This window comes from Bubalus bubalis, chromosome 2 (genome assembly GCF_019923935.1).
Source record: "Bubalus bubalis isolate 160015118507 breed Murrah chromosome 2, NDDB_SH_1, whole genome shotgun sequence".
NCBI classification, from domain to species: domain Eukaryota; kingdom Metazoa; phylum Chordata; class Mammalia; order Artiodactyla; family Bovidae; genus Bubalus; species Bubalus bubalis.
In genome coordinates, this window is record NC_059158.1 from 80196029 (window position 1) to 80209338 (window position 13310).

At 40.9% G+C, this 13310-nt stretch overlaps 1 protein-coding gene across 7 annotated transcripts in view; it reads left to right on the top strand.

The window, feature by feature from the left end:
* STK39 (serine/threonine kinase 39) overlaps positions 1–13310 on the top strand; it is a 315683-nt gene that overhangs the window by 122657 nt on the left and 179716 nt on the right. For all 7 annotated transcript variants that reach the window (XM_044934337.2, XM_025275591.3, XM_044934333.2 and 4 more), the window contains 3 exons: positions 2136–2245; positions 2510–2611; positions 4733–4866. In XM_044934337.2, the coding sequence (XP_044790272.1) occupies positions 2136–2245; positions 2510–2611; positions 4733–4866 (346 nt within the window). The remainder of the gene's footprint in view (positions 1–2135; positions 2246–2509; positions 2612–4732; positions 4867–13310) is intronic.

Consider the following 13310-nt stretch of genomic DNA (forward strand, 5'->3'; position numbering starts at 1 on the left):
GGTAGATGCTTACAAATGAATAACTCCATCTAGCTCTTCTGTAAGAGAATTAATGTTATCTCCTGCTACTTGCAAGAGATTGGTTCAGTGGTTTTAGAGGTTTCTTTTCACAAAGTTTGATTTTTTTTTTTTCAGACTGTAATGTAAGAGTTAAAATAGAGTTTGGCACATGTGTGCAAAGTAAAGTATATGACATTTTCAAAATATACTTTTGCTTACTATTAACATGAAAGTAGCAGTTGGAATAAAGACTCCCTTTGTCAATTTTTGTCCTTTTACTTGAAGTTGTAATCCTGTTGGGAGTGGAGTACATTTAAATGTAAATAAAATGAAACAGTCAACAGATTTCAACTCAGAGAACTGGTTCCAGTGTTATTGCGTAACTCAATAATGTAGATCTAACACAAATGCCAGTATTTGACCTTGGTTTGTACTTGATGCTGTTCTTTGGTAATTGCTGTCATCCTGGCAGTCACTAGAGGGCCCAGCTATGGAGTTATGTGAGAGCAGTTTGAAGGGGCTCACACTGTGTAATCTGCTACAGTGTTTTGAAGTATTGACCCCCCCATTTTTATTACTATTTGTTGTTGTTCAGTCACTAAGTCTTGTCCGACTCTTTGTGACCCCCATGAACTGCAGCACGCCGGGCTTCCCTGTCCTTCACTTTTTCCTGGAGTTCGCTCAAATTCGAGTCCATTGAGTGGGTAACTTATTACTATTTACCTGTCCTTGAATTGGCTCTTACTGATAGGTCTGCAGTAGCTCCAGATAGTGGATCCTTTAGCTTATTAACTAATTTTAACCATTAGTAAAAATCTAAGCACAAATTCATGAATTAATAATCATTGGGTGTTCCGTTTCTATGAGCTTCTCAGATGCTGCAGTGGTAAAGAATCCACCTGCCAATTCAGGAGAGGCAAGAGATGTGGGTACTCCTGATTTTAAGATCAAGTCCATGTTAGCATCATGACCTAGAAAAAGCTTACTAGCAGTGAATCACTTAAGTTCTCTCCACTTAGAAAATACAATATGTGTAGGAATAATACAGGCTTCCCTGGCGGCTCAGACGGTAAAGAATCTGCCTGCAGTGTGGGAGACCCAGGTTCGATCCCTGGATCAGGAGGATCCCCTGGAGAAGGAAATGGCAACTCACTCCAGTATTCTTGCTTGGGAAATCCCATGGACAGACAGGCAGGCTGCAGTCAATGGGGTCACAAAGAGTTGGACACAACTGAGCAACTAAGCACAACAATACAACATTCTCTCTCTACTTTTACATATAAAACCGTTTTTGTATAAATGCAGACACATATACAATATGCTTAATTAATTTATTGCCTCACGAGAAGAACTTCCAGTATATGATGGATATCAAGAAGAGTATTATTTCATTCTACAGACCTTTCTGTCTATACCTATAAAAATTATCCAGAAAGCACACATTGGGAAAAAAACAATCTTCGCTGACTGGGCTTTTCGTTTGTGTTGATGGCTCCATGTAGACAAACCTGGGCATGTTGGCTTTATGTATCTGGGTTTGTGGATTTGCCATTATGTTTTTGGCTAGAATGTTACAGAGCACTGTTCAAGCAAGGGCATGGGAATGTGGAAGTTGGATATTATTCATCCTTTATTTCAAAAAATAAATCCATTCCCCGAACATTGATGATGTATAATTAAAGAGGCTAGAAAATAATCATAATAAAAGAAGAACATAAAAAGAAACACATGCTAGTTTTTCTGTCTTCAGTGTTATAAATGATTTTCTAAAATGAATCATAGCTAAAAGCTAAGATCCTTTTTCTAAAAGCTAAGATCCCTTATAGTTAGTTTAGGGCTTTGGGAAGGTGTTTATATTTTTACTGTAAACTTTTATGTTTGGTTAAGACTTGTGATGACTTTCTGGTAGAAAATATGACTTGATATGCTGAGCTTTTGGACTGGGCTTGCTGACCTGTGATAAGGGCTTACTCTGAAGTGTAGGGGGCAGCAAGTGGCAGGAGTGCTGTGGTGTGTGGCTGAGACAACTCCATCACCATTGTGAGGCCCGCCAGGAATAGAGATGTTCATAGACTCAAAATTTGTAAGCCATAATGTCTTATATAAAATAAGGGTGATATTTTTTTCCCTTTCAGATTTTGGGGTAAGTGCTTTCTTAGCAACAGGGGGTGATGTTACCCGGAATAAAGTAAGAAAAACATTCGTTGGCACCCCGTGTTGGATGGCTCCTGAAGTCATGGAACAGGTAAAAAAAAAAAAAAAAAAATAATGTCTTGATTGACACAGTAGAGTTGTACATATCATTAATACACTAACATTTCATTCAAATCAGTCATTTTACTAGAATGCATCATGTAAGGTTTAATTCCCGATTGCTGAGCCTCAGCAAAGTAATATCAAAGTTGAGCACACAGAGCCGTGGACTTCTGACATAATATTGAGCCCCCCGCCCCCATCATGTGTAACATGCCTGCCACGTAATTGTGTTTTTTCCTGCTTCCTTTCTTAGGTGAGAGGCTATGACTTCAAGGCTGACATGTGGAGTTTTGGAATAACTGCCATCGAACTAGCCACAGGAGCAGCGCCTTATCACAAGTATCCTCCTATGAAAGTAATTACTCTCGGAAATAATATGTCGGGTTTGAAGGATGATTTAACAGAATCCATTCGCTAATTCTCTTTAACATAGTCATTTTTTCTGCGGCCCAAAGAGAATTAATGGAGGGATGCAGCTGAGTTAAATGCTGTCTGATGTTCTCAGTGGACAGAGTGGAACAAAAGCAGCCTGGTCCCCAGCCCTGAAGCCTGCTTTACATTCATAGCACACAGGAACGTGGTCAGATCGGCCGGTGGAGGCTGAGAGCTGGGACAAATGCTGGCCGTTACTCTCTCTATGGTGGAATACCCCAGACTCCCCAAGAAAAACCTAAAAATAGATTATAGTGATATCATCTTTACAGAGGATTTCCAGATTTTCAGGCCTTTTTTTTTTTCTTTTCCATGATCTATAACATTTCACTCTTGTTCTCATAGTGTCCTGTTGGTAATTCATCTGAAGTAAGGGAGCCCAGTGTTTTTAGGATCTAACATACATTTGGATACTATTTTTAGATTTTTTTTGTTATTCTTTTAACTGGCTCACATCATCATTTCTGTTAGTTTTGAGGCGGTGGTTTCAGGACTGTTTTATCCAACTGGATTTTGTTTTGAGGCCGAAATAGCTTGAGTGGAAATTATGAAGGTATTTTACAGAGAATATGGTGTATGTTTGTTTCAACTTTTTTCTAGGATTTTATTGGAAAAGCTTAGGAGGATTAGAAAAAAAAACAAAACAGGATTTAAAAAGTTAAATAATCTTACTGATTAAAAAGTTAATAACATTCTTGTTGGAGATAATGTTGAAGTACAAATAAATAAATAAAACAGCCATCCATAATCTCATCAACCACAGATAACCCCTATTAAAATTGTAGCATAGTTCATTACATTGTTTTCTCTATATTTAATATACATATTTTTAATGTAGATAAGATTCAGGCATGTACACACCTGATTTTGTTAGCTGAAAATTTAAAATTGAGATGTAAACAATGGAAGTGACCTTTCAGAGAAAAACTACTGAAATAACTCTGAGGACTTTCCTTCTATCTGGTTTTTCTCTATTATTTTTTCTTAGGTCTTTTTTTTTTTTTCCCCTTACTTTTTAGTGTTTTCCACTTGAATCCATCACATTGCTAATCCCAGCCTGAAATCCTGTAGGACACTTCAGATCTGACAGATTTCCCACTTTTCTTTGGGTTGCTATTATCCTCTACAAACAATAAACTGTCACTTTAATCCTTCATCTTTTCCCACATCTGAAAGCACTTGAAAAGAGTCTTGGCTATACAGCATTTGCATAAATTAAGGCTGATTTATGCATTAATGAGTTTTTTTTCATTTTATAGATCAATAGTTTGCTACAAAGTCTACTCTTTTTTTTTTAAGCAAATAATTTTGACGTTAGTGTGAAAGAATGGAATTTTTTTACCTTTCTGATGTGAAAACTGTATTTTCATTTAGTTTTGTCCCTTTCCAGAAGCAGCATGGCCTTTTGTCCTGGTTATGGGTTTTAGCAACTCTGTTGTATCTTGGCTATCTTTCAGTGTCTCTGTTTTGCCAAGCCGTTAAGCATTTCTGTAGGTTTTTTCATTAAGAAAAAGAAGGAAATCGTGTGTCACCTCCTGGGATGTTGTGGATTTGTTTCTAAGGCTGGTAATGTGTTACAGAAGCCTTGAGCACGGACAGTTCCTTACTTAGGAACGACCTGTAAACATGAGCATTCCCTGCTGCTCTGGGCCTCTCTCCCCCTCCACCGCCCCCTTTCCCAGACAGAGCCCCTGTCTGCACTAAGCTGGAGCTGGAGCTGTGAGGCTACGTGCTCCCGCAGGCTGTGTGAGAACCAGTTCCCAGGAAGCTCTGCCCCAGCCCCTTCAGGAGATCACATTAACACATAGAGCAGATTTTGTAAGTTCTGTCAATGGAATAAGAAAAAAGGTTAAAGGGCACGTGAACAGCTTTGCAAAGGGAACTGAATACTTTGAATATACATTTCCTAGAAAATGAAAATCATGGGGAAGCACTTAATGTGTACCTACTGGAGGAGGGTCTTTGAGACTTTGATGAAGAAAACTCATTTGTAGCAAGCAATGCCTGTCCTGAGATCATGTCTTCCCATTTGTTTCTGCTGCAGGTATTGATGTTGACTTTGCAAAATGATCCACCCACTTTGGAAACGGGAGTAGAGGATAAGGAGATGATGAAAAAGTATGGCAAGTCCTTCAGAAAGTTACTTTCACTGTGTCTTCAGAAGGATCCCTCCAAAAGGTATGTCAAACGGAGTGACAAGTGAGTGGCCATGTCTGGGTGGAGTCCTGACGAAGCATGGTTTGTGGATGGGGAAAAGGCTGTGCTCAGATGGGACTTCTAGTTCAAGGAGATCCAGCTCTGGTCCCCAAATTTCCATCCAGCCTGTTAGTAGAAGCTTGGATCTGAAAGGGACAGAAGTGAGCGAGGACCAGGGAGAGACAGAGGGAAATTTTCAGTGTTAATAAGATTGGCTGTGCTTGTTAGGTGTGGGCTCTGTCAGCAAAGGAAATGAAGTAAAACAGAAATCAGAAGCAGTTGGCAGCGGCACATTCAGAAGCTGAGCTAATATTCTGCACTGTGTAGGTTGAGCTGACCTCTCAGGATTTGAATATCCTGCCAGCTCCAGTCTAAACCAGGCAGAGCTATTGAATTTTGCATGAGCTTCCTTTGAGTTGCAGAACAAGTTGTTTGTGCTGTTTTAAAAGATTATCAGTAAAGAAGATTAACATTTTTACATTCAAAAGATTAATCATATAAACAGAAGCAAATGGTTTTAAATTAACTTTAGTATTTCCTCTTTAGTCTTGGGACTAAATACCCTGCACTGTGGTATGTCTGTTTTCTGAGTTTGTCTCTTCCTTCTCCCTTTCTGTGATTTTGAAATATCCTGAGTAGTGAAGAGTAGAGCCCAGTGTCCTTTGTCACTTAGAGAAGGTTCATGACAGGAAGGGAGCACACTCCTTCGCTGAATAGCCTCCCTTTGTGGTGCTTGGCTGTGTGCAGCTTTGTCCTCACACACCGTTAAATGGATTACACACCTGTGGAGGCTGCTGAGAAGTTTCTGGCTACCCTCATCCATCCAGCACTCTGATTTGATACTCATATTCCAAAATGTGGAAACTGGCTTCTCTTCTGGAACTTTCTTTTTCAGGGCAGGACCTGCTTTTCGAAGGATTCCTTCATTTTTAAGTTCTTGGTGAAACTTGAGCCTTTGCTTTTACACAGTGATCTACTGTTTCAGTTGGCTACCCTTCTCTAGAATAAACACACTTTGCATTATGTTACCTGTTCTTTGTAGTGACTTCTTTTACGTTCACTGAATTTGCCTTGAAAGAAGAAAAGGAAAGTGAAAGTTGCTCAGTCGTATCCGACTCTTTGTGACCTCATGGACTACTCAGTCCATGGAATTCTCTAGACAAGACTAATGGAGTGGGTAGCCTTTCCCTTCTCCAGGGGATCTTCCCATCCCTGGGATCGAACCCAGGTCTCCTGCACTGCAGGCAAATTTTTTACCAGCTGAGCCACAAGGGAAGCCCAAGAATACTGGAGTGGATCTCTATCCCTTCTCTAGCAGATCTTCCCAACCCAGGAATCAAACTGGGGTCTCCTGCATTGCAGGTGGCTTCTTTACCAACCGAACTACCAGGGAAGCCCTTGAACTTGCCTTGAAACTTCTCTATTCAGTCACCTTTCTCATGAAGCCAGGTTCAAAGACTCTGCTGTTAAGCATCTTGAAATCATTTATTGTAACAGGGATGCAAAACTTGCTTACTTTCCTCTTGTATTTGGTGTCATCTGCAAATGTAAGTTTTATCTGCAAATGTAAGTTTTTGGCAAGGAAAACAGAACTTGATCCTCCAAACCCAGTGAGAGAAGAACTTGTCCTCCCCTTTAGCACTCGATTGTAACTGATGGTCTTTGTGATTCTTAGCTGAGACCCCACCTAGTGGTAGTGATAGGTAATCACAGTTCCAGTTATGTTGATAAAAGATTCTGGAGGGTAGAATTGTTGGGCTTCCCAGATGGCTCAGTGGTAAAGAATCCTCATTCCAATGCAGAAGACACGTGTTTGATCTCTGGGTCAGGAGGATCCTCTGGAGGAAGAAATTTGGCAATTCACTCCAGTATTTTTGCCTCGATAGTCTCATGGACAGAGGAGCCTGGCAGGCTACAGTCCATGGAGCCACAGAAAGTCAGACACAACTGAGCGACTGAACATACACACAATTGTTAGTGTACTTACTGATATGAAAATATATCCCTTTAGGAGACTCATAATTTTGTCAAAATAGACCATCATACTTTATATTTAACATTCCATCTATTTTTCTCAATAATCTTGAAAGTGTTTCCAGGTTTAATTTGTTATATGAACTCAAATGTCAGGTTCCCATCACCCCACTAAACAATAACAACAAAACTGTTAGAAAAGACACGTAGAGCAGATATTCAAAACGTCTTTCCCTCAAAGTACTCTCTTAGTAACGATATTGATTTACAAAGTATGAATAGTTTAAGGACTTTTTAAAAGGTTTTTTTCTCCATGACACGATCTTCTCACTGTTGTACGACTGTCCTCTATAACAGAGTATTAGTGGTGCATAAATTTCCCAGGTATTTCATTCTTGTAATGAAAATAACACAGTGTAGGAAGTTTGGGTAAAAATGATTCGGGAGATGTGAGGGTAGAAAAAAACAGTATTAGGATGCAGTAAAAATATGTATTCATGACTGAATTAGTAAGTAAACATTTGATTGTTGTGCGAGTCTGAAAGTGTGAATATTTCCTGTCTTCTCTGCCTTTGCTTATATTGTCCAAATATTTTTCCTCTTCTCCTCTCCCCTTTCCACCTGTCTTTCACCGCTTAGTTCAAAGGCCCCATATTCTCAAAGTTAGGTACATTTGGGTGAGAGTCCTAGCCCTTCTTCCTCATCATCTGTATGCCTCAGTTTCCTTGTCTGTAAAATGGGCTTAATAACATCAGGTCACAGTGTTGCTATGGGGATGGAACAAGATAATGCATTTAAAGCACAGAACATAGTGCCTGAGTATTTCTAAGTATTCATGAAATTGGGATTGCCATTTTCTTTCTTTCTTCATTATTTACCTGTCTTTTCCTGACCAGCGGAGTCATTGCAACTTCTGGTTTCCTACAGTATTTGAAGATATGTCTCTTGCAGCACTTACTGCACTAGGTAGATTAATTGACTTACGTATCCAGTTTCCGCATGAGTTCCTTAGGTTTTTAGAAGGAGAGTCTGTATCTCTCGTCTTTCTGTCTCTCTGTCTTTCTGTCCACAGTGACTGGTCTGCATTACATACTCAGTGGTGTTTCTTGAACACCGGCAAGCAATGGGGAGCTTGCAGTTTGGGGATGATTTAGACTCATTGAAAAGAATTTCAGAGCCAAACCAGATTGTAGTGGGTTGAGAGAGGGGTGAAGGCAGGAGTTTTGATCCTTATATTTATTTCTGTTGCCAGCATATAGATCCTCTGCTTGTAGTCTAAAAGCAGTTAACTGGTACCAACACCTTGGTTTTACTGAGTGCCTTTTTTTAGCAATGAGTGAAAACATATCACTGGGTAACAGTGACCAGGACGGAATCATTGCAGTGTGAGAGCCCTCAGGCTAGCTGAGAAGGAGCTGTGCTTTCTGTCAACCTCAAGAACTCTTGGAACTTCCCATTGCCTGAGAGCTGGGTGTCAGAGTTCTTTGCCTCATCCAAGTCTGTGCCCTGCATTTGCATAGACAAAGATTTGCTTGTATTTGCATATAGCAGAACATTTTGCTATTCTTAAAAAAATCCTTTCTCTTAGAGGCTACATATTTTATATGGATGGCAACTATAAAAATAACTAGCATTTTTTGGGCACATTTTTCCATCCACAAAGGAGTGGATGTTGCATAGATGAATCCATTGGAAGCAAATAAAACTTAAATATTTCTTTGGGAGTGGGGGCAGGGTGAGAAATAGAGCTCTGCCAGAGGTGAATGTATTGTTAGAAGTTAAAATACAAATTTTCAGAACTATTTAAACTGTATCATATTCATCCTGAATCCTTTGAACATTATTTTAAGTCTTGGTGGACTTTGGCTTATCCGCATGTATTTGAATCCTTTAAGGGATTTTCTTCTGAGAATGTTGGTGCTTGCAGACTCCTTCCGCATTGTTTTTAAGGATTTAAAATTGAATCATTATTCAAAGCCTGGGACATCATTACAGTTGCTGGTATAGCATTTTAGCATTTCTTGTAATATGCTGTTTGCTTGTAATATTGTATTGCTTGATAATTGTTAGTGGCCTTGTAAGACATATCAATGCTTGCAGAATTCTTTCTACTGTAGTACTCAGCTAAGAGGCAGGCAGCATGGATGGTTCCTGCATTAACCCTGCACTGGTGATCTCCATGGGCTTCCCAGGTGGCTCAGTGGTCAAGAATCCGCCTGCCATTATAGGAGATGTGGGTTTGATCCCTGGATTGGGAAGATCCCCTGGAGAACGAAATGGCAGCCCACTCCAGTATTCTTGCCTGGGAAATCCAATGGATAGAGGAGCCTGGCAGGCTGCAGTCCATGGGGTCGCAAAGAGGTGGACACGACTGAGCATGCACACATAGTAATCTCTATAACGTGAGCCCAAAACATGTACAACCCTAAAATCAGATGGGCAATGTGCATCTTGATTTTTCTCATACCTTCTCCTACTTTCTTCCCTTCCTCATTTTCATCATTCCTCCTACTTTTCCAAACTTTTTATGGAGGCAGTTTGACATATGTAGATTTCAACTCCAAAGGGATCTGCTATTTAGCTCTTCTCTTTTATAGAGTCGAGGTTACCTATTATTTAAATATTAATCCTGTTAAAAAAGGAGTGTGGCTTTTTAAACGACTTCTCATTTCTCATGTCACTGTGTTTCTGTGTCTGTTAATGAAGTTAAGAGTAGAGTTCAGAGAACAGAGTTTTCTCTTCAGCATGCTTTTCCCCTTGACCGTCTTGATGACCACAGAAATGACCTTGCTGGGGAAGGAAACACAGTCCCAGGCCTGTATCTCTGGGTTGTTGTTGTTGTTCAGTCACTCAGTCATGTCCAGTGCTTTGCAGCCCCGTGTTGTAGGCTCCTCTGTCCTCCACTTCTCCTGGAGTTTGCTCCGATTCCTGTCCTTTGAGTTGGTGATGCCATCTAATCATCTCATCCTCTGCAGCCCCCTTCTGCTTTTGCCTTCCTTCATCTCCAGGGGTATATTTGGCATTTCCCAGCCTTCTCTTTACATGGGTCCTGCACTTGACCTTGGTAAGCTAAAACGAGGAGGTGGGGGTTTAGGGGAGAAAGAAAGGAAGGCATTTGTGACTTTGTTCCTCAGTGCCTCCATCGCATGCAGATACACCTCTTTCCTTTTGTTTCTTGTTAGCCTGAGTCTTGTCTTCATTACATCATTCTCCTGTTCTCTACTGTATTGAATAGATGCTTAGAATTTGGTGCTAACTCTAGTTCCAGAAGTTGTAGTTTGGTGCTCGGATGTCTAGTAACATCACTTTTACCCTGTATTTGATTCTGGCATGAAATTGAGCTATAGCAAGTTTTGTGGTCTGTGTTAGGCTTTGGGGCTACAAAAAAATGAACACTGTGTGGTCCCTTCCTTGGAAGGGCTTATAACCTAGTGAGGTGGAGTCAGGGAGATACAGAAACAGATAACTGCAAAATGAGTGTGGGTGGATTGGTGTGTGAGCAATGAATTCTACTTGTAGGAGCTGGGAGAAGTGTCTTTGAAGATGGATGCCATTTAAATGGGTTCTTGATGGATAAGCAAGGGTGTGCCAGTTGGTTACAAATAATTCTGAAGCACAGCAGTGTGCTTTGCCATGAAAGAGCAAGGCATGGGTGAGACCGTCACTGTGTTTGGAGGATAAGTTGGCGTGGGGCATGATGGGAAGTGAGGCTGGAGGGGTTGGGATCTCAGGCCACTAAAATCCTTTAGGAGGGATAAGAAAATATTTTTGCTTAGAAGCCAGCTAGGGAGCAGTGTGGATGTTGGGTTAGAATGAGGAAGAGAGAAGTGGCAGAGAGACTAGCCGGGAGACTGTGTCAAAACAGTATTGACCAGAAAAAAAATGAAAGTGTTAAGTGGCTCAGTCGTGTTTGACTCTCTGTGACCCTAGGGACTGTAGCCTGCCAGGCTCCTCTGTCCATGGAGTTTTCCAGGCAAGAACACTGGAGTGGGTAGCCGTTCTCTTCTCCAGGGAATTTTCCCAACCCGGGGATCCAACCCAGGTCTCCCACATGGCAGACAGATTCTTTACCATCCGAGCCACCAGGGAAGCCCTTTGACCAGAGAGAGTGGAGGTTTTCAACCAAAAGAGTGGCCTTGAGTTCCTTCATCATCTTAATTTTCTTAGGTTTCTTTTATTTTCATTTTGAAAAATTAAATCTAGGTTATTTTGTACGTGTCTTGGTTTTTGAAATTTGGTTTCACAGCGTAAGTTGCCAAACATACCCAGTCCCTTGTGTAATGGTTCTGAATGTTCTCTCAGTAGCCGTCTTCTTCCCACAGACACAACCCATGTGTTCGGGTGTTCTGACCATCCTCTCCCCGCCTGACAGCATAGTCTCTTATCTGCCAGATTGTAAGCCGATGAGGGTGGTGTTTATGTCTGTCATCGTCATCAGAGTGTGCCTAGTATTAGCATGATACCTGACAAATAGCAGGTGTTCATTGCATACTTGCTGAGAGAGTGAAAGGATGAATTTGCAGTTGCTGGAAGCAAAAAACTCTACCAGTGATCTCTTAAAAGTAGTCTACGTTTAAAAAAAAAAAAAAAAAAAAAAGCAACCAAAGTTAAATCACTTCAGTTAACCTTTTTAGTTCTAGTTGCCTGGTAAGCAAAGTACAGAAACAAGGTCCAAGGTAAAAATTCCTGAATTTGAATCAACTTGCCAAGGAATATGGAACACAGAATGTAAAGTGTGGCCCACCTGTCATGTAGACCTTTGTTTACTCAAAGAAATTAGCAATTAGAGGCTGCTGGTTGCATTGGCTATGGCCATTTGGGGTTCTTTATTAGGTACTTGTAACCAGTGTTCCACTTGAAATTGAGCAAAAGCACAGTAACAATTTAAAGAGAAAATGTCTTTGCACAGAAATGCAGTCTGTGGCCCCTGCAGACTGTCACAGTTTGTTCACCATCGCACCGAACAACGTTCCCTAATTCTTTTGTGTGCTGGGTCCCTGGAAACATTTTAGTGGGGCTTCCTGGTTCAGAGCACTGGTTTCCAGTCTCTTCAAGTGTGAGGACTCCCTGTAAACTTGGATTCCATAGCACAGTAGTCTTAGGCACTTCAACAATCACTGCCTGAAAAGAGACCTAATGATACTCAGTCAGGCTTCCTTCCCCCCTCCCAGTTTTTTATTATGAAAAATTTAAAACATACAGAAAAGATGATAAAATACCAGTGTTTACGTCTTTGTAAACACCTAGATTCAACAATTATTCACCTTTCTCATATCTGCTGTCCCTATTTATCTACATTTTATTGGCTGAACAGAAAATAAGGAACAAACTTATGACCTCAGCGTGCATTCCCTCCAAATAAAGACACATTCCTCCATCACCAAAATACTTTTCCATGCTTAAGTAAATGAACAGAAATTTCCTAAAATTGTCCTCTGCCTAGCACATTCCCCATCTCTGTTTCTCAATGTCTCTTGTAGCTTCTTCTCCTCTTAAAATTCAAAACTCAGGAGAGGGTCACACGTTGATTTTAGTTTTATGTTTAAATCTGTTTTCATCTAAAACAGTCCCCTCACACCTCCCCTTTTCTTCTACGACACCAGCATTTTTAAGAGAGCAGCCCAGTTATCTTGCTGTCTGTCTGTCCTCTAGGTTTATGTGATTCTTTCTGCATGCCTGCAGGAACTGTTGATGAAGGAAGTGGTTCTTTGTGGAAGAGTGCCAGTTATTTAATGTAGAAGGAATGATAGAAGTAGAAAAATCAGTGTCCTGCCACCTCCAATGAAATAATTATTTAAGGCAAAGATGCTAAAACCAGCCGGTGAAAGATTCTCCAGGACAGGATATGCATATCATGGCAAAGTATTATCTAACAGAAAACTTGCTGGTTGCAGTGGGGCAGACTTACCTTGGAGAGATCTCGGGCCTGGGGACCAAGTGGTTCAACATAACATCTGTCCCGGTGAAATAACCTATCATCATGTGCCTCCCAGAGCTGCAGTAATTACAATGTGCATCATCTATGAAGTGTTCTTCCCCCAAATACTTGTGTCAGCCTAGCCAGGCCTTTAGACCCAACTGTCAGTTTATGGGAAATACAGGACAGAGAAACAAGTGACACACGAGGAAACAATCAGACTGGTCTCGTAATGCTTTTAAGTGACTTTTCATTCTGTTAGTCACTGTCACATTTATGTTCCCTTGAAAAACAGTAGTCCAAGTACACTTTAGACAGGGTGACTCGGTGGGTGGGTAGAGCCTGTACGCATGCGTGCTCCCCTTGCAGCCACCGCCTCTCATGGAGAATCGAGAACACCGTGGACATAGTTTCCTTGATAGGGTCATACCGCCGCTTGTCCTGCTTCTGAATAATACAGGGATTTAGCTCACAGACGTGTCAGTCTGCCACCTTTAGAAACCCTGCCTTCACTTAGTGACATGTGAGGATGGAG